Consider the following 25695-nt stretch of genomic DNA (forward strand, 5'->3'; position numbering starts at 1 on the left):
ACGTGAACTGATAATGCAAGACCGTCATGTAACATACCTTCAAATAGAGGCATGCCTATGCATTTCTCCCACCAGCATATATTCGATATTGCATGAACACCTGGCCGTAAAAAAGGTTTGTTCTCGTTGGATCCCGCACAATTTGACAATCGCTCAAAAAAGGGTTCGTGTGGATTGGTGTAAGAAATGCTGAACAAATACGATCGCGGTGCTTCAAAAGACGTTTATAAGATCGTCACAGGTGACGAATCATGGATCTATGCGTATGAGCCCAAAAACAAACAGGAATCGACCGTTGGACGAGCCAAATCCAACAAAAAAAAAAACATTTTCGTTAATAAATATGCCTATTTTCATTATTAGGCCAGAAATATATATAGCAGCCCTCGTACACACAGTTTAGGTCACCAAATCCATCTTTAAAGGGCGAAAAATACCTGTACTGGACTGGTCTACCTTAAGTCCGGGCCTAAATCCGATTGAGATCCTCTGGGGTATCATTTCTGACAAAGTGCTCAAGAACGGTATACAGTTTGAGACAGCAAGGACCTTAAAAAGGGAATAGACCAAGAATGGGTCGCTATTGATCCAGCCCAACTTAAATTCTTGGTGGTTTAGATTCCATTCCGAATTAATTCCGTAATACTGAATAATGGTAATAATATTGACTATTAATAGCATATATACATAATTATTAATAATATTAAAAAAAATAAAAACCAAATATGGACATATAAATATTAAGTAGTAAGACTATTTTTGATTTAACTTCCTTATTACATATATTTGAAATTTGTTACCACTTTATGTTTTTATTTTGTAAACTTTATCTGCACATAAAACTACATACTCAAAATTTTGATATCAGCTTTTATACTTTTTTAAACAAGAAAAAACATGATGCATATACAATTCTTTGTATAAGGTAGCAGGACGAGAATAATGAGTGACTTATAGAGTTTTGTTTTTGTTCGTCGAGAGTGGACTTTACTTCTCAATTGCCTACTCAGTCCGAAGTAGCACCTGTTGGCAAGATATATCTTGCGTTGGATTTTAAGGCTGACGTTGTTGTCGGTGTGGATGCTGGTTCCAGGATAGATGAAATTATCTACGACTTCGAAGTTATGACCGTAAACAATGGCGTTTGATGACAGGAGATATTTCGTCTTGTCCTTGTTCACCAGAAGACCCATTTGCTTCGCTGCCTTATCCATTCTGGAGAAAGCAGAACTAACGGCGTGAATTTAAGGCTAGTGTATCAATATCATCGGTGTACGCCAGGAGCTGAAGACTCTTATAGAAGATTGCTTCTCCTGAAGAAGGTTGAAGAAGTCAAAAGAAAGAGAGTCGCTTTGTCTGAAACCTGGTTTGGTATCAAACGGCTCAGAGAGGTCCTTCCCGATCCTGACGGAGCTTTTGGTGTTGCTCAACGTCAGTTTACACTGCTGTATTATTTTTGCGGGGATAGCAAATTCAGGCACCGCGGCATAGAGGCAGCTACTTTTCGTGCTGTCAAAGGCAGCTTTGAAATCGACGAAGAGGTGGTGAGTTTCGATTCTCTTTTCACGGGTCTTTTCCAAGATTTGGCGCATGGTGGATATCTGGTCGGTTGTTGATTTACCAGGTCTGAAGCCACACTGATAAGGTCCAATCAGTTTGTTGACGGGGGGATTTAATCTTTCACACAATACGCTCGGTAGAACCTTGTACGCGATGTTGAGGAGGCTAATCCCACGGTAGTTGGCGCAGATTGTGGGGTCTCCTTTTTTATGGATTGGGCATAGCACACTTAAATTCCAGTCGTTGGGCATGCTTTCGTCCGACCATATTTTACAAAGAAGCTGATGCATGCTCCTTATCAGTTCTTCGCCGCCGTGTTTGAATAGCTCGGCCGGCAATCCATCGGCCCCTGCCGCTTTGTTGTCCTTCAGACGGGTGATTGCTATTCGAACTTCATCATGGTCGGGCAATGGAACATCTGCTCTATCGTCAGATTTTTGTTAATTTTATTTTGTTAATATGCTTGCACATTATTGCAATTAGCAATATAATAACTACGAGGTATGACAATTAAGTAATCAGAATGATTCCATAAAAGCCGTATATTTGAAAATTATTCTGCAACTCTGCCATCCTTTTCAAAGAATTCCCCTTGTGCATCTATACAGCGATTCCAGCGCGTTTTCCATGCTTCGTAACACTTCTGGAACGCTTCGACTGGGATGTTCTCGAGTACCCTCGTCACGGCCGCCTGGATGTCCGTAATCGTCAATCGGGTTCCTTTGACCACCGATTTTGTTTTAGGAAGCAAAAAAAAGTCACAGGGTGACATGTTGGGCAAATAAGGCGGCTGTTGCAACACGGCGATGTCTTTAGAGGCCAAATACTGGGACACGCTGAGGGCGGTGTGGCACGGCGCGTTGTCGTGATGAAGGATTCAGTTACGAGCGATGTCTGGGTGCACCCTGTTGATTCGTTTTCGCAATCTTTCGAGTACTTGGCAATAGTAGACTTGATTCACAGTTTTCGCCGGTGGAACGAATTCTTTGTGGACGATTCCACGGCTATCAAAAAAGGCAATAATCATCGTTTTCAGCTTCGACTTGCTAATTCGAGCTTTATTCGGGCGGGGGCGCGCGGAGACAACCATTGTGAGCTTTGGCGTTTGGTTTCCGGGTCGTATTGGAAAAACCAGCTCTCATCGCCTGTAATAACTCGATCAAGCAGCATGGGATCGTTTTCCACTTGTTCCAAACAGTCTTCTGTGTGACGGTCATTCCATGCTGCTCTTGATTTCGTTTTTCCATTTTCGTGACGAGCACTACAAACACACGTCTATTCAACTTGGCGCAGCAGGCGAACTAAGCAAACTGGAGCGATGGTACATATATCAATGGTGAGGGGAGTGATGCCGGAAAAAGAGAAAGGAAAAGGTTTACCACAAGAGCGGCAATAAAATCAGTCTCATTACTTAATTGTCAAACCTCGTACTTTCCTCTGATGCTTTATACACAAAGGTGGCGACAGACTTCAAGCGACATCTGTCAAACAATAGCAAAAGTCGACCAATTTTGGGCAGTGTTACCTACTCAAATTTGGTGAATTCAGCTAAATGCATGAAATTTTTGTGCATTACTAATTTGCAATAAAATGAAACAAATGCGCAAGTTAATTCAAATTAAGCCCGCTTATGCAAATTAGGGATGTCATCTGTCAAAGCTGTTATGCTGTTCCGTCCACAGATCGACAAGAGCTCAACCGAAGAAAATAAATGTAGTATACCATAGTATAATTTTGATTTATATATTCTATCAAGCAATTAGTTATCTCCTGTGTTTCCCCGTTGTCACTTCTCAACCAGCAATCAGTTTACTTAAAAAAAACATTTTCCGGGACATCTACCATTCCAATTAACATTTTCTGCATTTGCTTTGTAGCCCATAAAGAAACAAAAAATAAAGTATTTCATTTTTTAATCAATGTTTATTCAAGAAAATATTCTACACATTCGAAGTTTTAATAATCAGTGTTAATTTTTCACTGAGTCAATGATATTCAATTATAGCACGATTACAGTAGTATAAGCTTATATAAATAGACAAACAAGATCGGATTATTGTTATTTTGCTTCCATAGTGTAAAGAAGAAGAAAAAAGCATATATGTATATTTGCACGGGTTGGGTTCAGTATCGCGCCGGTTAATTTTGGCTCACAGTACCTAAACGAGAGAACCAAATTGAAAATTTTAAACACGCATGTATACTTAAATTATTGAACTTTATTTTAAAACATATTTTATAAAAATCGGTTCACAAATTTTTCCAAAACTTCACTTTAAAAAATGCTATTTTTTTTGCAAATTTCTCAATATATGCTAGTGTATTTTCATCTGTTGTGCATTGTACCAAACCAATTATGGATACATTTTCACGCACATATATTACTTATGAATTATAAAAACCACTAGTATTGTTTTTAATTGCTTTTGATTGTTAATTTCTTTGTAAATCTTTAAATAAAATACACCTTTTCTGCATTAAGTGCAATAATGCGAAAAACCAAAATGACTGCCTAATTTGAACTGTCAAATTGCCGAGAAAGCACGAACAAAAGGGAATAAATTAAACCCAGTTAGCAACAAATTTGTGAAGTGAACGCGAAAAGGTGTTCAGTGCTAAAATACTGTGGATGGCGTAGCCGGTGTTGGACCGGCCAGGGTTATTTTTTTAAAGCGCGGCCGAAGGCCGCCCACGCAAAAAAGAGTTCTATGCGAAAAAAAAATTGATACACCCCGGTGTTGGACCGACCAGAGTTATTTTTTTAAAGCGCGGCCGAAGGCCGCCCACGCAAAAAGAGTTCTATGTGAAAAAATTGATACACCACGTTGTTGGACCGACCAGGGTTATTTTTTACGCAGAAAGGAGTACTACACGAAAGTACTTCGGTCACCCCGGATCCCTTTGTATCATTAATAGATGCAATTAAATATGTATATACATTGCACTGAAACATTTCGGTTTTCTTTATTTTGATTTCTTGTCCATACAAAAATGTTGGCTGGGTTGCATTGGTTTCAGTTTGTATGGAAAAATGAACAAAAACACTGATTTTTGGTCATCTTCAAAGGGCTCCCTACAGGTCTATAGGGGCTCTAAGGGGTCGAGGGAGGGTTTATTTAAAAGTTCGATCCTTCCTCTTTCCAATAAGGGGGCGTGAGGGGGGGTAGCCCTCCCCTGTTTTTCTCCATAAACGATACTAAACCGGCGCGATACTAAACATTTCCCATTTGCACTCATAAGTTGATATGTGCACTTGCAAATATTATCTAATATCATGATGTAAAACATGGTATAAAATTTTGAATAACTTATATAAATGTAATGTAATGGAAATATATACATATGTATATTTCGTATCTTCATTAGATTTCACGTATTTGACATTTCACGATTAGTACATATACATATACATTTTCTTAAAAATCTGTATAAGGTAAGTTGGGGGTCTTAAAACTTGTATCACATGGCGACTTACAAGAAAATGCGTCACTTGACTTCCAACCACGCGCTGTATTATTATAATTTTGACCATGCAATAAAGCATTGGGATTAATTCGTTTTGTGTAGACCGGAGAAGGGGTCTCAATATATGGCGAAATTGTCAACCACTCGCCATTGGCTGATTTTTCTCCGAATAATGTTGACGGAATATTTTGAATTTTGTCTACATCAGACTTAACAGATAGTCGACGAAATTGTGGATCGTAACCATTGTTTTGTGCTTGCTCACAAACATTCTCGAACTTAGCGATCTTGTCATAAGGTAATGGTGATGGATTATAATTTATTTGGGGCACAAGTTGAGAAGTTTCTTGCTGTACTTGCGCACTGCTGTTTGGTTGACCGTAACTTCTGAATTCAACAGGATTTGGTTTCGCCAAAGGGAAGGTACTAGTCCTGGTAAGTATTGTTGATGCGAAACCTCGAGATGACTTAAAGTTCTCGGGTTCCTTCATGGTTACCACCGGTGGTGGAGCATAACTTTCCAATGATATCTCCTTAGGTAAATATAGCTCTGTTAATAGTAAAAATAAATATAAAATTAAACTTGAATTAGTTTTAATTATTAAGTGCATATATAAAAGGATATACGGCTGAATGTTGGCTTTTAGTAAACTTTTGGCTTAAGTAAAAAATAATTTTCTTCTCTTTTCGAATTGAGCCTCCGAGATCAAAATGTAGATCTTTGAAATTGAACTAATATTAAAAAGTATTTTTAATTATTTTTTGTTAAGTACTGAAAAAGTTAAAATGACATATAGTAGTTAACTTTTTGCTCTTATTTCAATCGCGTATGTATGTATTTATCTAGAAAACATGAAAATAAATTATAACAATTTTGTATGTCAAAAAGTTTATTTTTGGAAAATATCCAAATTGATACTGGTATCGTTGTAAAAGTGATTAAGCTTGCTATTACTCAGTGCAACAGCTAATCTGGAGGGTGAGAAATTCCAAGTCAGGGTGATGGTACTAGGTCAGTATAGCAAAACCCTCAAAGGGTTTGGCGTTCGTATGTGTCAGTTTTTTTATGACCTTTTAAATTTTATCCTTATCTTGATGTTTTTTCGCGAACCACTTGTCCGATTTTGATGAAACAAATTTAGAAAAATTAAGAATTACAATTTCTATTTGTTTTTATTCAAAAAAGTGTCATTTATCGCCTTTTTTATTTATTTATTTTTTCTCGCCATAAACTACTAAAAAAATAAAGTAAACATTTTTATAATTTTTTATTTTTATTTTATTTATTTATTTTAATAAATTTTGCCTAAAAAAAAATTTATAAAAAAGGCAATAAATGACACTTTTTTGAATAAAAACAAATAGAAATTGTAATTCTTAATTTTTCTAAATTTATTTCATCAAAATCGGACAAGTGGTTCGCGAAAAAACATCAAGATAAGGAAAAAATTTAAAAAGTCATAAAAAAACTCACACATACGAACGCCAAACCCTTTGAGGGTTTTACTATACTGACCTAGTACCATCACCCTGACTTGGAATTTCTCACCCCCCAAACAATAATCCCAAAAATGTTCCACAGTGTAATTATATTAACTTATGACCCCGTCTCTTTGCAAAGTAGTTCAGTTCAATATCAAGAAAACATGCGATGCCAGTGTTTTAGTATCTAAAGATAAGTATGTCTTATGTCTACATATCTATATATACGTATTATTTTAGAAACGATAATTTGAGTACCTAATTTAGTACACGTTTGAATAGATAAGTGAAGTAACAAATTTTAAACCTTCAATATAAAACATATGAACAAATGTCTTAATTGAAGTATTATTTTTGAAGAAAAAGATTTGGTAGTTAAGCTACTTGATGAATATGTAAAGGATTTTTGTAGTCATGACACATTGTTATTTATTAAGGAATTTCTGATTAACGATTGAAGAAACACATAAATTACAATTTTTTATTATTTTTATTATTATTATTGACTAACTTGCCTTCATTTTGATTTCGTAATTGATGAGTTCTAAGTTTACTCGGAATATCGTCCACCTTTCGATTTTCTCTAAACAATGATGACGATAATTCTCTTTCTAAGGTCTCACTTTCCTGAATTTTATCAATATTCACTAGATGTTGGTCATAGTTAGATATTAGTTCACGAACTGCAATTTTGACGTATTCGTTCTCTTGTTTTTTTTTCATTTTCAAATCTTGAAGTTCCGATAGTGATCGGTTCAATTTCTGTTGTTCTTCTAAGCGTTTTGTATCTATTTTCTCTTCTTTTATTAATTGAATGTTGTAGTGTTCTAAATTTTTCAATTGCTCGATCACATTTATAAGCTCTGATTTGCTATTGATTTTGCCACTCTCCACTTCCTGTCCATTATATAATTCTTGAAGCTGTCTTTCAATACCCAGGTTTATATTTCTTATTGGGCTTGGTGAAGCCATAAAATTATCAAGAAATTCTAGCGACTTGGTTTTGTTACTGTCAGTGACGACTTTTTCCTCATAGCTTGTTATTTTATAAGTGTATTCATTCGGATCATCAACCTTCCCACCATCTTCTTTATTGTTATTCAAGTTTTACGTTATATCGCGTTAGAAAAGTAATAATGTTTAATAACAAATTCTGATTTTATACCCAATATTTAAACAAAGTTCTTCAAGCATAACAAAATACATCATTACCTTTCATTTATATAAATTGAGAGAGTATCTAAAGTCTGTGCACAAAATAAGCCCATCGGTACTCGATTTAAACAAATAAATAAATTTTTCGGTTATAATAAATTGTACTTCGGGCCCTATCTATTTTTACTCTATTCAAGGTCCCGAAGGTCCACTCAACTCCAATCCTTCAGAAATATAATAATTACCACATCCTACTATATGATCTTAACGACATACTAGTTGAATTGTTGATCAAAATATTCAATTTCTTCTCTACAGTATATGTTGGATGACAACCCTGTTCAACTTACATATTCATGCAGCCCTGCATTTTTCATTTTTTTACTTTGAATGTACTTTTCTAACTTACTTGCGTTTTGACTTTGAATCAATAAACATCATTTTGTACTTTAATATCGAAAGCAATATTGTAGAACCGTTTTATTTTGAACCGGGAATATTCCACAAGGTACGACCTTCCAGCAGGTTATGGGCCCAGGTGCAAATTCCTGGGAGCCGAGTAAAATGAGTTCGTCGTTTTTTAATATCGAGAAATTAAATGAATCTAATTACGATTCGTGGAGTCTACAGCTGCAAAGTGTTCTAGTGCATCAGGAATTATGGTCCGTTACGTGCGGAGAGACTGCTTGTCCAGTCGAGGGTGCAGATGAGAAAAGCGTGTTACTTTGGAAAGCAAAGGATGAAAAAGCAAAGGCCACAATTATCCTTAGCATAACACCTATGCAAATAAGCCATATTAAAACCTGCAACACAGCGAATGATGCATGGAAGCGTTTAAAGGAGGTGCACATACCAGAAGGTCCGGTAAGAAAAGTGACATTGTTTAAGCAGCTAATTGCTACTCGAATGGCTGAGGAAGAGTGTATTCAGCAATATGTTGCAAGTTTACAACACTCGCAGAAAAGCTAAAAGAAATTGAAGTTGACCTGAAAGAGGAATTGATTGTTATTATGCTACTGGCAAGCCTTCCAAAAAGCTTTGAAAATCTGGTGGTTGCTTTAGAATCGCGTGATACGCTACCATCCCTTAATGCAGTTAAAGTCAAGAAGAAGGCGAACGAAGAAAAATAAGCAGTTCTATATGTACCGAAAGTAGGGCGCAGGCGTTCATTGCACAAGAAAGCACATGCGCTGAAAAAAGGTGTTCGGTTAACGCAAAGTCAAATGACACAGCAAGTTCAAATGGCAAAAGCACACGATCGAACCTCAAATGCTATTTCTGTGGAAAAAAGGGCCATTTCGCCGCACAATGCAAAGAGAAACAACGAGAACATTCTATGCAAAGAAATACAAAGAAAAATGGTCTGTTCGTCGCATTCAATGACCGATTTTTACATAGCGATCCTTGGTGCGTCGACAGCGGCGCTTCTTCACACTTATGTTGCAACCGCAACATGTTCGATAAGTTTGAGACATGCGAAGAATCAATCATGCTGGCGGGCGACAATAAGATGGTAGCAACAGGCAAAGGGGTTGTTAGATTAAAAACAAAGAAGTTTGACGTCACACTTGTCGATGTTCTCTTCGTACCCGGTTTGCAGTGTAACTTCATATCAGTTTCAAAAGCGGTAAGCAGCGGCTACATTGTGGAGTTCAGGCAAAATACAGCAAAAATTATGGACAAGCACGGGGCAATTATATTAAGTGCTAGCAAGGTCAGTGATTTGTATTTAATTGAAACAAATAAAAACAAATTGTATTTTTCGAGGAAAACTATTGATGATGCGATGAAGTGGCATAAGCGTTTAGGTCACTTAAATTTTGAAAGTCTACGGGAGCTGAATAACAAAAACATGGTGCTTGGTTTAAAGCTGAAATCATCAGCAGATGTGAAATGTACTGTGTGTATGTCTAGCAAATGCAGTCAACGGCCGTATCGAAGTGCACAAAATTCAGCAGCAGAAGTGCTGGGAGTGGTCCATACCGATGTGTGCGGCCCTATCAACAAAACGTCTATCGGCGGTGCGCGATATTTTTTGACATTCACCGACGATAAAACTCGCTACATTTTTGTTTATTTTTTGCGACACAAAGACGAGGTGTTTGAGAAATTCAAAGAGTTTAAGGCGATGGCAGAGTGCCAAACAGGCAAAAAATTTAAAGTGTTAAGAAGCGATAACGGAAAAGAGTTTGTCAACAATGCTTTTGATGAGTTTTTGAAATCAAATGGGATATTACGTCAGCTGACGTCCCCTATACGCCACAACAAAATGGGTTAGCGGAGAGGCTAAACCGTACGCTTATCGAAATGGCACGATGTATGATGCTCGACGCTGGCGTTGAAGAATCATTGTGGGCCGAGGCAGTGCATACAGCAGCATACTTGAGAAACCGGTCACCAACTAAAGCGTTAGGCACGGTGACGCCATACGAAGCATGGCATGGTCGCAAACCAACAGTGGCGCATTTACGGGCATTTGGGTCATATGCGGTGGCTCTTGATAAACGTCAACATGATAAATTCAAACCAAAGGGGAAGGAATATACAATGGTTGGCTACGCAGATACAGCGAAGGCGTACAGATTGTATGATCGGAAATCAAAATACCTAATTGTAAGCAGAGATGTATACTTTATAGAAAGGACAGAACATACGCAATATTCAGACACAGCATTGGTTGAGGGTATTGTTACAAACGATGATGCAAGAGCGAATGATATCCGTGTTGAGATTTATGATACGCAGTCAAATAAAAGTGGTGACCCTGTTGAAGTTGGCTCCGATGATTCACAGTCAGAGGGAAGTAACGATGATTTCGAATCAGCAGAAGAAGAGTTAGTTGCAGCGAAAAGGTTGCCAGGCAGGCCAAAGTTTGTTCGTACTGGAAGATGTGGTAGGCCAAGAAAGGTATACAATTATTTGAGTTTAATTACTACAGACGAAGTTAAGATACCAAACACAGTCGATGAAGCGTTATCTAGTGAACATTCAGAACAGTGGTTTAACGCGATGAAAGACGAATATGATGCGCTGCTCAAGAATAAAACATGGGAGCTCATAGAACTGCCTAAAGGGCAAAAGATTGTACGAAATAAATGGGTATTCTCTATTAAGAGGGATAAAGAAGGCAATATTCAGCGTTTCAAAGCTAGGCTGGTAGCGAAAGGGTGTTCGCAAATTTATGGCGTTAATTATACAGAAACATTCTCTCCTGTTGTTCGCTATAGTACCATTAGGTTGATATTTGCTATTGCAGCAGAATACGAATTACATTTACACCAAATGGATGTCTCTACTGCTTATCTAAACAGCGAATTGAATGACGAAATTTTCATGTATCAACCAGAGATGTTTGTAGACCAGCGTTACCCAAACCATTGTTTAAAGTTAAAGAAAGCTCTTTACGGGCTTAAACAATCAGGTCGACAGTGGAATATGAAATTAAATTCCATATTAAAAGAAATTGGCTTCAAGCAATGTGAAAGTGAGCCATGTGTATACATTAACTATCATAAAGACCAGATTAACATAATCGCAGTATATGTGGATGATCTGTTAATTGCCTGTTCCGATATCAGTTACATGCAGCATATTAAGCGTTTGATTGCGGAAAAGGTGAAAGTAGTAGACAAGGGCCAAGTTCAACATTTTTTAAGCATGGAGATCGAAAGAGATGGCGAAACTGGGGCAATCACTATATGCCAAAAAGGGCATATTAAAAGATTACTACGCGAACAAGGCATGGAAGATTGTAGACCCATCTCCATCCCATTAGACCCTGGACATAAGGTTAGTTGCGAGGACAAAGGTTGCAAAGTGGCTGACCAGTCACAATACCAATCAATTATCGGTTAGCTTATGTATATAGCTGTGTGCACGAGGCCGGATATCTTGCACTCAGTGTGTAAGCTTGCACAGCGCAATACAAAGCCACATGCGGAGCATTTAGCAGCGGCGAAGCGTATATTAAGGTATTTATGTTCAACGCAAGACAAAAAATTGAAATACTCTAGGACCGGTAAACCAATCGAATGTTTTGTGGACGCAGATTGGGGCGGCGACGTAGGTGATCGCAAGTCGTATACAGGATATGCCATCATCATGGCAGGTGGAGTTTTTTCGTACGAATCTAAAAAGCAATCAACAGTAACCCTCAGTAGCACCGAGGCCGAGTATATGGCTTTGACATGTGTTGTTAAAGAAGCCGTTAATTTAAAGCAGTTACTTCGAGAATTATATATACCGTATCCTGAAGCGATGATCGTGAATTGTGATAACTTGAGTGCGATGAATTTGGTAAAGAATCCCGTCTATCATTCAAGCAGCAAACACATCGATATCAGATATCACTATATCAGAGACATCTATCGAGCAGGCGAAATTGAACTAAAATATTGTAGCAGCAGTAATATGATTGCTGATATTCTTACTAAAAATCTAGCAAGACCAACTCATGAGAAACTTACTGAATTATTGGGGTTGAAATAAATATCACAAATTAATGCTGCACGAATATGCTCATTGAGGAGGCGTGTTGGATGACAACCCTGTTCAACTTACATATTCATGCAGCCCTGCATTTTTCATTTTTTTACTTTGAATGTACTTTTCTAACTTACTTGCGTTTTGACTTTGAATCAATGAACATCATTTTGTACTTTAATATCGAAAGCAATATTGTAGAACCGTTTTATTTTGAATCGGGAATATTCCACAAGGTACGACCTTCCAACAGTATATACCACGCCGAAGTTAAGGAATGCTGCATTCATTATCATACTCATGCACCCAAATCAATCAACACATCCAGCTGTCAACAAACAATATGCGTCGAGTCATATCTTTGCAGCTAATGAAAATGCATTGTAAACATAGAATACCACATAGAACACCATCTATGTCCTGTGAACATTATAAATAGTTGTAAGAAAACCAATTGTACTTTACTCTTAATCAGGGATAAAGGGATGTCCAACTTATTCCAGTGTGAGAGCGGCTCAAAAATAGCGTTTTTTTATAACATTTTCCATTATAGCCAGATCGGGCAAAATAATAATTTTTGGGTATTTGAAGTAAAACACCCAACATTTATTACGATTGAAAATTACATATATGTAGTGGTCACTTAATGAATGGAAAAACTATTTAAATATTTTTATGCTATATTTAAATAATTTATTTTTGAAGATTTAATACTTAATAAGGACATTAAGGTAGTTAGCTCTCAATTAGTAAAATTTTTTCATAATTTTCCACTCTAAATTAAAACTATGATGAATCATATGACAAAACATTTTATCAAATACATTTATATTTCGTGTTTTCTCTAATTATCGTTGTTTTACATTTTATGTAGTGGTCTAGAGCGAGACAACAAATCAATCCGTTTACATATTTTTTTGTTAAGATTTCAGTCTGGCCATCCCACGTTTCCAATTGTCAAACGTCAAAACCTCCTGAACTTTGACATCTGATCGAGCTCAGGAGGTTTTGACGTTTAGCAATTGCTCTCTCACTTCCAATCTATGTTCTGTAACAACAACTTCCAATGAGAGATGAGTTGGACATCTCTTTATCTTCTTAAAAATATTCTATGTATTATGTCTTAATATTGCCATCAGCTAAGGAGATACATTATACTCAAAGATAAATGTGATAATAAATAGTATTAATTTAGTCCATATTTAGTATTTCCTCAATGTTGCTAAGTGTGAGCTTTGTTAATAAAGTATGTTTCCTTTTTTGGAGGACTGGAGTGACTTGCTGTTGTTGTTGTGATACACTTTTTCAGGAACCTGCTGTGTCTTTCTACAAGTCCGTGAAAAGACACAGCAGGTTCCTGAAAAATCTTATGACATACTTCAAATGGCACTGAAGGAGTACTTATTGTACAACTGCAGTACATTGTGTAAGCATCTGTTCACCAGGTTAGGTGCTGCTGTTAAAACAATTAAACTTAACCGGTACACATTGTGGCGCACTGGGAGTCCCTCGAAACCGTAACAACAACTTCTCTGTTGTTAGTGTTGCCAATAACCGACCCTTTCGGTCTCTGCGGTCTCTGGTCAAGAAATGTGCATTGGGCGCACGATTAGTAGCCTGCGTTGCCTTGGGCGGGAGCTGGTCCGTCGGTGTTTTCTGGGACGGGAAAAGCGGAGGACAGGCCTCAGGGAACTGGGAAGCATAGACTCCGAGGGTATACCCGTTCCTGTTTATTTTGGCCTGCCCCCTGCACACTTTGCGCTGATATAACAAAACAGAGAGCAATTATTATAAGAAACAACATAACCACCGCTACGAGCAACAATTATAGTATAAACATCATCACAAATGGCGGAATCAATAGAGAGCTAGAGATATGTTCCTTTCAGGGGATACAAAGTATAGATATAAACCCCTTTAAACGCACACCAAGATTAGGTAGATCGCCCACAAAACCGCTTAGTGTCGAAAACCCCACAAGAGCAACATCGACTTGTAAGATAGCACACCACAGGCTAAGTTAGTACGTTATGTGTAGACTTTATGAAAAAACTACGAGACGAAATCAAGAAGCTAACAAATACCTACCATTAACAATAACATAAAGGCTCTCCTTAGTAACATTGGAATATTATATGGAAAAGTACAAAACGGGCACAATAGAATGAAAGAAAGAAGAAACTTTTTGAATATGCCACCCACCATGGGTATAACACCAAAGAGACCCCGTGACGAAAAACAGGCCAAACGACGGACCCCACCAAAAAGAAACAAATCCACCCACACCGAGGAGTCAAGGAAGACCAAAGAGGGAGAATAGATTAGCCCAACATAGATGTTAGAAAGAAAACAGAAGATGATTAGACCGAGGAAAAAGAGGATGATACAAGTTTCCGCGACGACCTGATGCCATCAATATAGCGCGAACAGGACCTACAGCGACACTCTCAGGGCAGTTAAAAAAGAAGATACTCTCCAGAACTGAATGAAAATGTAAAGACGGCCAAAGACGAAATGCTTCTGAAATCAAAAGTTACACAAAGGGAGAGCAGAAGAGACTATACGAACGAGATATGTAAAATGCTTGGTAAATAAGTAAAATTCAAAGCATTTACCCACGAAAGAACTGTAGTGTTTCGGGATCTCGACAAAATATATGCTCAAATAAAGGAGCTAGGCAACAAAAGAATTAATCAAAAATATCTGAACGGCGTTTGCGGGCACGGAAACAGCCGTGCTAAGCATCTCTGCTCTCTAGGCGAGATTACTGCTTGACGCGAGAAAAATAAAAATCGGCTGGATTGTGTGCCGGATCAGGAAGAGCGACCCTTAAGAAGTACTGCAGGTGCTTAGAATACGGCCATGTAGCGAGAAGCTGCAGAAACACGGTTGACAGAAGTCAGTGCTGCTTTAAATGTGAAACAAGGGGCACTTCGGGAAGACATGCGACAAGAACCAACCCGTGACGCACGTAATCGTAAAATCGCCGAGATAGACCACCAAATTGGTAGCAAACAATTCAGGAAAAAACTATAGGTCATCATACTCAATACTGATAGATATACCATTACGATACAGCAATCACTGAGATATCTAGGAGTGGTGAAAGACCCGAGGTTAAATTTCAAGTCGCATTTGCGAAAAACCGTCAAGGGTGACGGCGGCGCTAACGATGATAACGACTATCATTGGGTAGAATGAAAACTAATTTTTATCTTACGCAGTTTTTAACAGGACATGGTTGTTATAATATGTCTACAAAATTGGACGAAAGACGAAACAAATTGCAGCTTCTGCAGCAGCAGCGTAGAAAACGATTTGCATATCTTCTTTTCCAGCCAAGGTATGAAAAAGAGAGATTTGAAGTAGAGAATCTGATAAACGATCGAGTGACGCCGCAGAATTCGTGCTTAACATTATCCAATCGAAGGTGGTCTGGGACAGAGTGAGAGCATTGACAGCTATAGTTATGCAAGAGTTAAGGAGCAATAAGTGGCAACGCAGCGAAAACAGAAGAAGTAACCGGAATTAGGCAGAAAATGTGTGACTGAAGAACCGAATGGCCACGATGTAATGTCTAACGGGAGTGCAGTTAGCCAAATATAAGCAATGACGACGGATTTAAGGGTTTAGTACGCTGGCGTACTGTGCCGCAGGTGCTACTTCGGCATGGGAGGTGCCCCTTTAGAGGCCAATACGAATCGTACATACTAAAAAATCAAAGAATAAAATTGGATTACCACAATAGACTAATTCCCGAACGTACAAACGGAATAAAAGTGCCAATAAATACAGCAAGCATACTGAAAAAGAAGATCACGCTACCTAACTGGGAGAGGAAAAATTATCTACAAAATTATTCGAATACAGGCTATAGCATAAACGGTGGTATTATAATTTTATACTTTATTATATTTTATATCATTGGCTGATTTAGTGTCTGACTTTAGTATAATAGAAAATATTTTTTGACTGAGACAGACAATGTGTCATAACGCATCGTAAAATCATAGAATCATAAATTTTTATATTAGTTTAAAGTTGGATTGCGTACATATATATGTTGCGCAAATGCAACTCAGAACGCTACGTATGCGGTTCATTTTAACTGATCAGCTGACTTTTGTTTACATCAAACACGAGAGTTGATAGAGAGAGAATAACTCAAACTATTCAGAAGTAAACCGAACGAGTCAGCCTCTTCTGTGACTTCAAACGAAAGGGAATGTGGAGATAAGTCGATCCGTAAAGGAATCTATTCCAGACCTGCGGCATCAGATATCCTACAATTTCAGTCTGAAATTATACATCTGAAAACCCAGAAAATTAAGCAAGAAATGAGTTTTAAGGCGAAGGAGTTGCAATTTAGAGAAAGGGAATTGGTGGTTAAAGAAAAAGAAATAGAGTTAAGGGAAAATCAAAAATTATTAAATTTAAAGAAAAAGAAATGGAAATGACTCTGAAAGAATTGCAAAGTAAAAATAATGGAATTGCAAATGGAAAAAAGATTGGCAATGGAGGAATTGAAACACGAATACAAATAAGTGGGAGTTAATATAGTGGTGCAAGTGAATTTTAAATTATTTAGAATACCTGAAGCTTCTTTTAAATAATTACTTTTTCTATTAATTTCTCAATTTAAAAAAAAAAAACATTTTTATTTATGTGTTAATTAAACCAATAAATAGTAAATGAACACGTTTGAATAATGATGTATATTACTTAAGTAAGGATTCGCTAAGTTGTCGTAGACGTCAACTAACGAGAGGCCCAAGAAACGTGCTGTTTCGACGGGGTCGGACCAAAAGGAGAAAGGTGTCAGATGAGTGTGGAGCTCATGCGCAGACTCATTGCACGCAGGACATATTGAATATGTCGGGGTCTATTCTGAATAGGTATAAGTTTAACCTCCTACAGTATCCAGAATGAAGCTGCACAAGGGTCCCTCTAGTTTCTTGTGGAAACTCGAGCTCTTCATCTGCAATGGGTGCTGATTTGACTCCGAGTACGCCGTTCACTGGAAAGGAGTCAGTGAAGGTGTTGATGGATCTACTGTGAATGGCGGTCAGTACCTGTCGGAAGTTGTTAAGATTATATCTTGTGTTACTTCCTGGTGGTAAGCTTTATTGAGTTGGGTTAATTTTAATGCGTTCTTCGCTTTAAATTTGAAAATTGATTTGCACCTTATGAAGAATGCAGCTTACCATTATCCCCTGATTGCATTCTTTTTTATTTTGCTCATTTAATATTTTAAATTTTAGTTCCTTTAAGCTACCGAATTTTTCTTTTAAAATGCCAAAACAGTTCTCAATGCGATATTTTGAAAAGTCCTTATTGTAACTTTCTCTTTCTTCCGTAGTGTAGTCTGTACTAGTTTGCCTGAACGGTGTCGATAAAAATTGCTTGAGTGGATAGACGCTATCTCCAGCAATCCACTGCGAGTTATATAAAAATCGTTGGAGATGTTTTGAAAGAGGGCGTCATGAACACTTCTAGGGTATCCTATTGTGACTTGTTTAATTCGTAATCTATAGTCACAAACAGCTTGCATTTTAATACATATTGGATTTTTCGTGAACAAATAAGTTGACGTTTTTTGGCTGGCGCTTCAGCCAGCTTTAATTCGGATCTATCAGTAAATCCTATACAACCTTTTCATCTATTTTCTAGCCGTTCATTTTCATTTGGCCAAAACAGAAACTTCTCTTTTAACCTCAATATTGCTTTAAATACGCGCTTAGTTATATTTTGAATAGTGCCCTCATCGCTCACGCCAGACAGTGAAGTCACATTTTGTATAGATAATCCATCCTCGGAAGACTCCAGCCTAAAGAGCACTGTTTTTAAGTGTAAATCTAAGGGAAGTTGTACGCCATTAGAATTTGTGTTAAATATGTACATTATAGTCCCTTATATACAAGTAAACTAAGATGCGGCGAAATTCGTCCGGACGAACACTATTCATTTCTTTGAAACTAAAGCCGCCAAAGTTTCTAGGTAGAATTTGTCGCCATTGGCATGACTTTGGTATTCCGAGATGAGATAATAATAAAGTAAGCTCAATGAAAAAATTTCAAAAATTTCGTCCGCATCTTCGTCATCAAGTATCATCTGGTTTAATGCCTGATACTTACACAGCGCAATCATTATCTTAAAATTTTCACTTATCCTTGGGATTTTGACTGCCAAGTACTTGTTTATTCAAATATTGTAAATTTTGTTCTTTCAAGCAGCTGAATAATAAGTGATTTACCACAAAATAATTTATAACGACGTGTTCACAACAATTGTGTTTTTTTTTAATTGTTGCTTATGACTTATAACTTTATGATACTATGTGAAACTCCTAAGTATATTTTTTTGAAGACATACAATTTGTGCACCATGAAGCCTATATAACGACTACACATACATCGTGTGACAGTCGTAAGAGGAACAACTATAATGCAAATCCGAATGAAGAAGAGGCTATTCTTGTCAGTAAAGGCTTTAAAATCACAATTAATACCTAAAAACTACAGGACAGGACGTTAATAGAAATAAAAACAGGTTTAAATTATTTAACAGAAAAGAAATATTATATTACAGTACACTCCGCGTATAAGAAACCCGCTTATAAGAAAAGTCCGTTTATAAGAAACAATTTTGAAACACCTTGGACCACTTAAGTATTTTCATCTTAATAAGACCGCTTAAAAGAAAAACCGCTTACAAGAAAAAACCGGATAAAAGAAATTTTTTTCCCTCACGAAATTTATCTGCCCATACAAAAAAAACCTCTTAAAAGAAATAAATTTCAAAACTTTGTGCTGGCAATGTTATATCTTAAATATAATAAAATTTGTATCTGGCAACGCTAAAATTTGCTTCACAGCTGTTTTTAAAAAAAGAATATAATCGAAAAAGCAAGAAATAAAAATGGAAAAAATTAAAAGAAACGCTTTGCCAATGTAGCATGGGATGACCGATTCGTTTAATGGTTGCGTTCGAACTGAACTCTTCTTTATTTTTCTTTACACTTTCATGTCGCCAGTTACAAGTTTAAAAATTCAGGGTTGCTTATTTGAGTAACATTAAAATAAGGTATGATACATATTCAAAAGTACATCAGGGTTGCTTATTCGAGCAACATTAAAATAAGATATGATACAAATTCAATAGTACACCAGGGTTGCTTATTCGAGTAACATTAAAATAAGGTATGATACAAATTCAAAAGTACAACAGGATTGCTTATTCAAGTAACATTAAAATAAGGTAACGATACAACATAATACAGTAATCACATTTATATTGCTACAATTCGGCCGTCCTGACCATGAGATCACCTGATCTCAAGTGAGTGACTAGACTTCGCGTCCTTTGAACCATGGTTTTATATTTCCAACTGCCCATACCCCGTGGTATGGGACTCGAGACTGTTGAAACCCGTCGACATCTCTAAGTAAGTAACGATCGTTTCGTAAAACTTTTTCAATACAATACGGTCCCTTAAATTTAGGAATCAGTTTTTTAGACACCCCTACGTGAGAATCGAAATTTTTTATAACCACATAATCTCCCTTTACATATTTTCTTGGCGCTCGCCTGTTTTTATTAACAAATTTTGTATTATACTGTTGCAACTGTTCTTGTTTTACACTCGCCTTCTCACGAATGTCCTGCAAAATTCGATTTTCACATGACTTATCAACTTCTCTTAAGTTTTCTTTCAGCGAATCAACAACTTCACCTCTTTGATTTACACCGAATAACATTACGCTCGGGTGCTCCCCGGTTGTCCTATGTATCGTGTTATTTAAAGCATGCTCTATACTTTCTATTACCGCATTCAAGTTGTATCGTTTATCTGTGTTTAACATTTTTGATATCATTGGCCCCAAACTCCTATTTACCCGCTCTACCTGACCATTTGCCTGTGGAGAACCTGTAGCGATCTTAATATGCTGAACCGAGTTTTGTTCTAGAAATTCTTTAAATTCACCAGATGTAAAACAACTTCCTCTATCAGACACAATGCATTTAGGACGACTATAAATCCGGAAATAACTTTGCAACGCTTGAATCGCTTCTCTAGTATTTGTTGTTTTGGTAGGGTAAAGTCTGACAAATTTTGTAAATGCATCAATGACGACAAAAATGTGTTTCGTTTTTAATGAGTTATCAATCGGACCGAAGTGGTCAATGTGAACAACTTCGAAGGGAATTCTTCCTTTTGGAATGCTATGTAAAAAACCCTCCTGCGCCCCACTTTTGGAAGAGAATACAATACATTTCAAGCAATTTTTTATGTGTCTATCAACCTTTTCTCTCAACTTAGGGAACCAATAGCTTTTCGATATTAATTCTACTACTTTATCTATTCCAACATGGCCAACCTCATCATGATATTTGTAAATTACATTACCCTCCATATCTTGTGGAACACAAAATAAAACTCTGCCATCATTTTTTTTTCTGTACAAAACCCCATTTCTCATCTCAAATAATTTATGTTCTTTTTCTTCTAATAGTTTTTTCCACTTTTTTAAATTCTCATCTCTTCCTTGACATATAATCAAATTTTCTTCAAAGGTATTTGTTTCTACTACTAGAATATTACTGGACCGACTTAGAGCATCAACATGCTGCATGTGTTTTCCCGCTCGATGCTCCAACGTATAATTGAAGTTTTGTAATTCTAAAGCCCATCGTGCTATTCTAGGGTTAAGTTCTTTTTTATTCAATGTAAGTGCAAGTGAATTACAATCTGTTATGATCTTGAAGGGTTTTCCTTGAAGGTACACACGAAATCGTTTCAAAGCACTAACTATTGCTAAAGCTTCCAACTCGAAGCTGTGATATCGTGACTCTGCTTCTGTAGTTCTTTTCGAAAAATAAAAAATTGGGTGCATCTTTCCATCTTCTTTCCGTTGCAATAAAATAGCCCCTAATCCTATCGAACTTGCATCACAATGTAACTCGGTGTAATCATTCGGGTCATACAACGCAAGTACCGGGGCGCCTAGCAGTTTAGATTTCAAAAGCTCAAAGCATTCTAATTCTTTTGCCCCAAATGAAAATATCTTTTCTTTTTTTGTCAAGTCGAACAGAGGCTTTGCCAGAACAGAAAAATCCTTCACAAACCTCCTGAAATACGAACACAAACCTATGAAACTTTGTACTGTATGAACGTTTTTTGGCACCGGAAAATTTTTATCGCTTCTAGTCCTTTGTCATCCGCCCTTATTCCTTCACCGTCAACAATATAACCCAAATAATTCACGCTTGTTTGTAGGAATTCACACTTGTCTAACCTTAATTCAAGTTTATTTTGAGTTATCTTATTTAATACTTTTTCTAGAATTTGGAAATGGTTCTCTAAACTTTCGGTTGCAATCATGATATCGTCTAAATACACTATAACTTCTCCTTCTTTTATCATTTCTGCAAATATTTTGTGTATAAACCTTTGAAACATCGATGGTGCATTTTTAAGTCCAAAAGGCATTCTCTTGAATTCAAACTGGCCCAACGGAGTCACAAAAGACGTATATCTCTCTGATTCTGGATGCATATAAACATGAAAAAACCCATTCTTAAGATCAAGCTTTGTGAATATTTTCTTTTTCGCTAACCGGTCTAACAAGTCATCAATTAATGGAATCGGATAATTATCTTTCGCGGTTACTTTATTCAACGTCCGGTAATCTACACACATTCTAAGATCTCCCGTTTTCTTTTTTACTAATACAATCGGCGACGCATATTCGGACTCGCTTGGTTTGATATATCCCTTTACTAAATACTCATCTATCAACTTTTGCAACTCCCCTTTTTCTACATACGATAATCGCCGCGGGGAATAATGAAAAGGTTTTATGTTTTCTAATACGAGTCTCATGTTACACTTTACCAATGGTTCATCAGGACGTTCGGCCTGTACATACAGTTTTGTAAATATTTTATTTAACCTTGTACAAATTGAATGTGATATATTTTTTCCCACATTCAGACTTAGTTCTTTCTCTTTATTAAAATCAATGAGCATTAACCATCTTATATTTCTAGAACTTTCATTATTTTCACTATTACTCTCCACCTCACTAATTTGATCTAATTTCTTATCTCCCAATTTTTTAATTTCATCAACAATACAATTTGTAACCATATTTGCTTTACATCGACTATCACTCAAATTATTTTTCCAATCAATTATCTCTTTTCTTTTATTCACATCAGTTAACGTTTTATTTCTATTTGCATCAACTATCATTTTCCTATCATTTGTTTCGTCAACAATACACTCAGTTTTATTTATATCACCCACTTTTGTTTTTCTATCATTTGTTTCATTTAACGTAACTATACACTTTTCTACTTTACAACTTTTATTACAGTCTTTTTTGAACCCGCCCACTTTATGTTTACCTTCATCGTTTACACTTTCATATTCAACACTGTTATCATCAACACTCTTTTTTAACTTAATTAATGCATTCTCTTTGATCTCATCCTTGCATATCAAAATTAAATTACTTGCTTTGAAAAAGTCTCTACCCAAAACTACGTCATACCCCATAGTCTCATCGGCCACTACGATCAAATTTATATTGACAAATTTATTTTCAAAACAAACATTACAATTAAATTCACCAAACATTTCTAATTTACTTTTATTTAAACCAAAATATGGAATACAAACTGAAAAATTATCATTAAATTCAATAGTATCTGGTAAGGATGATCGTTTTACAAAACTTATTGGGCTCCCTGAGTCTATGAGGCATTCTAAAGATAAAATACATTTAGTATTATTACTTACAATAAACTTTAAATATCTTACGTATGGGCTCTCATCTGCACGGTTGTTTTGAATCCTCGTTGGACACGTAGCGACTTTATGCTCCATGCTGCCACACCCATAACACGCCCCAACCTCTCGCTTCGGCTTCCGACATGCCACGGCCATGTGTCCAAATGAGTTGCAGTTGAAACATCTGACATTAGTGCGAGGCATCTGCATCGAGTCACGTTTCAATTCAACTCTCCCGAACGCCTGCAGAAGCTGCACTCTTGTAGTGTAGCATTGGATATATGCCTGATTCCGTAACTGCTCGTCCGGCATACCCTCGACAATATGGTCAATCAGCTCGCATTCATCCATATTCAACGGATCTGACAGTAAAACTTTTTCATTGTAGTATTTTTGGAAGGTTTCACCAACCGACCACTTGCGCGCTTCAAACTGTTTTCGCAGCAACAACTTGTTGTGTGTTGGTGCAAACACCGCTTGCATTTCTGCAACAAGGCTGTCTATATTTTCGGTGATAAACAGAGGCCTCGCGTGCAGCCACACTCTTGCACTACCTTTCAACTTGCTTATCATTACAGCGCGCAGCGCGCTATGATCAAGGTTAAAAACTTTTCCAGCACTTCTTAACTGTTGAATCCATATGTTGAAATTCGGCCCACCTTCGTATTCTGGTAACAGATCTTTTACCATCTCCAAAGGTATAGCACCGACATTCCTTACCGTAGCGCTATCTTTTTCGTTTCTTACTGTACCTACAGCGCCATCGCTGTTCAAAGCGTCATTGTCTTTTAAAGCGCCGCCGTCGTTCAAAGCGCTGCTGCCGTTGTTCAATGCGCCGCCGTCATTCGAAGCGCTGCTGCCGTTGTTCAATGCGCCGCCGTCGTTCGAAGCGCCGCCGCCATTAATCGTTGCATGTTGTATGTTCGCTTGTCTGTTATATGTTGCGCTGACATTCGTTACGTCGCCATTCAAAGCACTCGAAGCTCTGCCATTCGCTGAATCATCCCTCTCTGTCACACCAGCGGCGCCGCCCACCACACTGCCCGATCCAAGTTGCACAATCACCAGCTTCAACCGCTCGACTTCTTTGGTCAGGAGTTCATTTTGCGTCTCCAAATCACGCTCCGCTGTCTCCTCCAAAGGTGATTCACCAACGCCCACCGACTCAACCTCCTCGCCAGCGAAACTAGGGCAATCGCCACGCTCAACCGCAGGCACATCGCCCAACCTTATTGCTAGGGCACTTTTGTTGCCATGAGTCGGGAGTCCCAACCGCTTCAACCACTCACGCAACTGGGCCGCCGTATATATATTAGCATCGATGCACTCCATTTAAAAAAAAATTTGTTAAAACTTTGCTACTGTACCCGAATCCCACTTCTGAAATATTGTAGCATGGGATGACCGATTCGTTTAATGGTTGCGTTCGAACTGAACTCTTCTTTATTTTTCTTTACACTTTCATGTCGCCAGTTACAAGTTTAAAAATTCAGGGTTGCTTATTTGAGTAACATTAAAATAAGGTATGATACATATTCAAAAGTACATCAGGGTTGCTTATTCGAGCAACATTAAAATAAGATATGATACAAATTCAATAGTACACCAGGGTTGCTTATTCGAGTAACATTAAAATAAGGTATGATACAAATTCAAAAGTACAACAGGATTGCTTATTCAAGTAACATTAAAATAAGGTAACGATACAACATAATACAGTAATCACATTTATATTGCTACACCAATTAAAACAAAAATCAAAATTGTGGAAGAAGCAAAAAGCGGCAAAGCCCGAAGCGAAATCTCCAAAAAATATAATATTGCAAGCAGCACGATTTCGAAAATTTTGAAACAATCGAAAGAACTCAGTGAAAAAAGCTATACCTGCCGGAACTTAGAGCAAAAGAGGACACGCACATCAAAATATGAAGCGCTAAACAAATCAATGTCCATTTGGTTCAGGCAAATGATGGAGGCAAACGCTCTTGTAACCGGCCCATTGATCTTTGAAAAAGCGCAGCAATTTGCAATCAAATTAGGCATCCTTGATTTTAAGCCTAGCCCAGGCTGGCTGCAAAGATGGAAGAAAAACGAAAATGTGCGTTTCAAAAAACATCACGGCGAAGCTGCTTCCGCGGATAATCAATCGGCTTTAAACTTCAAACAAAATGTTCTTCCAGTTTTACTACAGAAATATTCATTAGAAGATATTTATAACGCCGACGAGACAGGTCTATTTTATAAAGCTCTTCCGACTGGTTCATATGTCGCGGGAAGCCAAGCCGTAAGTGGACTTAAGACATCAAAAGAAAGAATCACATTGCTCTTTATTACCAATGTGACTGGTACAGACAAATATGCGTATGCCATCGGAAAATATAAAAACCCAAGGTGTTTTCGAGGAAAGATCATTCCTATCCCATATAAATTTAACAAAAAGGCGTGGATGACTGGTTGCATCTGGAGAGAAATTATAAAAGAGTTTGATGATAAACTGGCAGCAAAAAATAAAAAGATTCTACTCCTTGTTGATAACGCTTCATGCCACAAATTGGATTTCACACCAAAAAGCATTGAAATTGTATTTTTACCACCGTGTACTACAAGTCTAATTCAACCTTTGGACCAAGGTTTGCTATACCAGCATTTGCCACTTTTAAGTTTCATGTATTTTTATTTGTTATAGGTATTATTCAGTCTTTCAAATCACATTATAGAAAGTGTCTAGTTCGCGAACAGATACTAGCAGCAGAAGG

General features: G+C 37.2%; 2 protein-coding genes across 16 annotated transcripts in view; both read right to left on the minus strand.

Moving 5' to 3' along the window:
• Nucleotides 1-3463: 3463 nt before the first annotated feature.
• Nucleotides 3464-25695, minus strand: part of LOC105233888 (basic-leucine zipper transcription factor A) — a 222175-nt gene continuing 199943 nt past the window's right edge. For 13 of the 15 annotated variants that reach the window (XM_049460284.1, XM_049460283.1, XM_049460273.1 and 10 more), the window contains 2 exons: nucleotides 7023-7595; nucleotides 3464-5575 (listed from right to left, as the gene is read on the minus strand). In XM_049460284.1, coding sequence (XP_049316241.1) covers nucleotides 4977-5575; nucleotides 7023-7595 — 1172 coding nt within the window. In that variant the 3' untranslated portion in view covers nucleotides 3464-4976. The remainder of the gene's footprint in view (nucleotides 5576-7022; nucleotides 7596-25695) is intronic. The other 2 variants (XM_049460271.1, XM_049460282.1) reach the window with 2 other exon arrangements.
• Nucleotides 22697-25363, minus strand: LOC125779315 (uncharacterized). The gene is made up of 2 exons (XM_049460595.1): nucleotides 22970-25363; nucleotides 22697-22914 (listed from the first exon to the last, which is right to left on the minus strand). Exons 1-2 carry the CDS (start codon nucleotides 24269-24271, stop codon nucleotides 22903-22905), a joined length of 1314 nt encoding a protein of 437 aa, XP_049316552.1. The 5' UTR covers nucleotides 24272-25363; the 3' UTR covers nucleotides 22697-22902.

Source organism: Bactrocera dorsalis, chromosome 6 (genome assembly GCF_023373825.1).
Source record: "Bactrocera dorsalis isolate Fly_Bdor chromosome 6, ASM2337382v1, whole genome shotgun sequence".
NCBI classification, from domain to species: domain Eukaryota; kingdom Metazoa; phylum Arthropoda; class Insecta; order Diptera; family Tephritidae; genus Bactrocera; species Bactrocera dorsalis.

Bases quoted from the DNA above. Each gene is read 5' to 3' on its own strand.
- LOC125779315 (XM_049460595.1), bottom strand. From the start codon at position 24,271: ATGGAGTGCATCGATGCTAATATATATACGGCGGCCCAGTTGCGTGAG.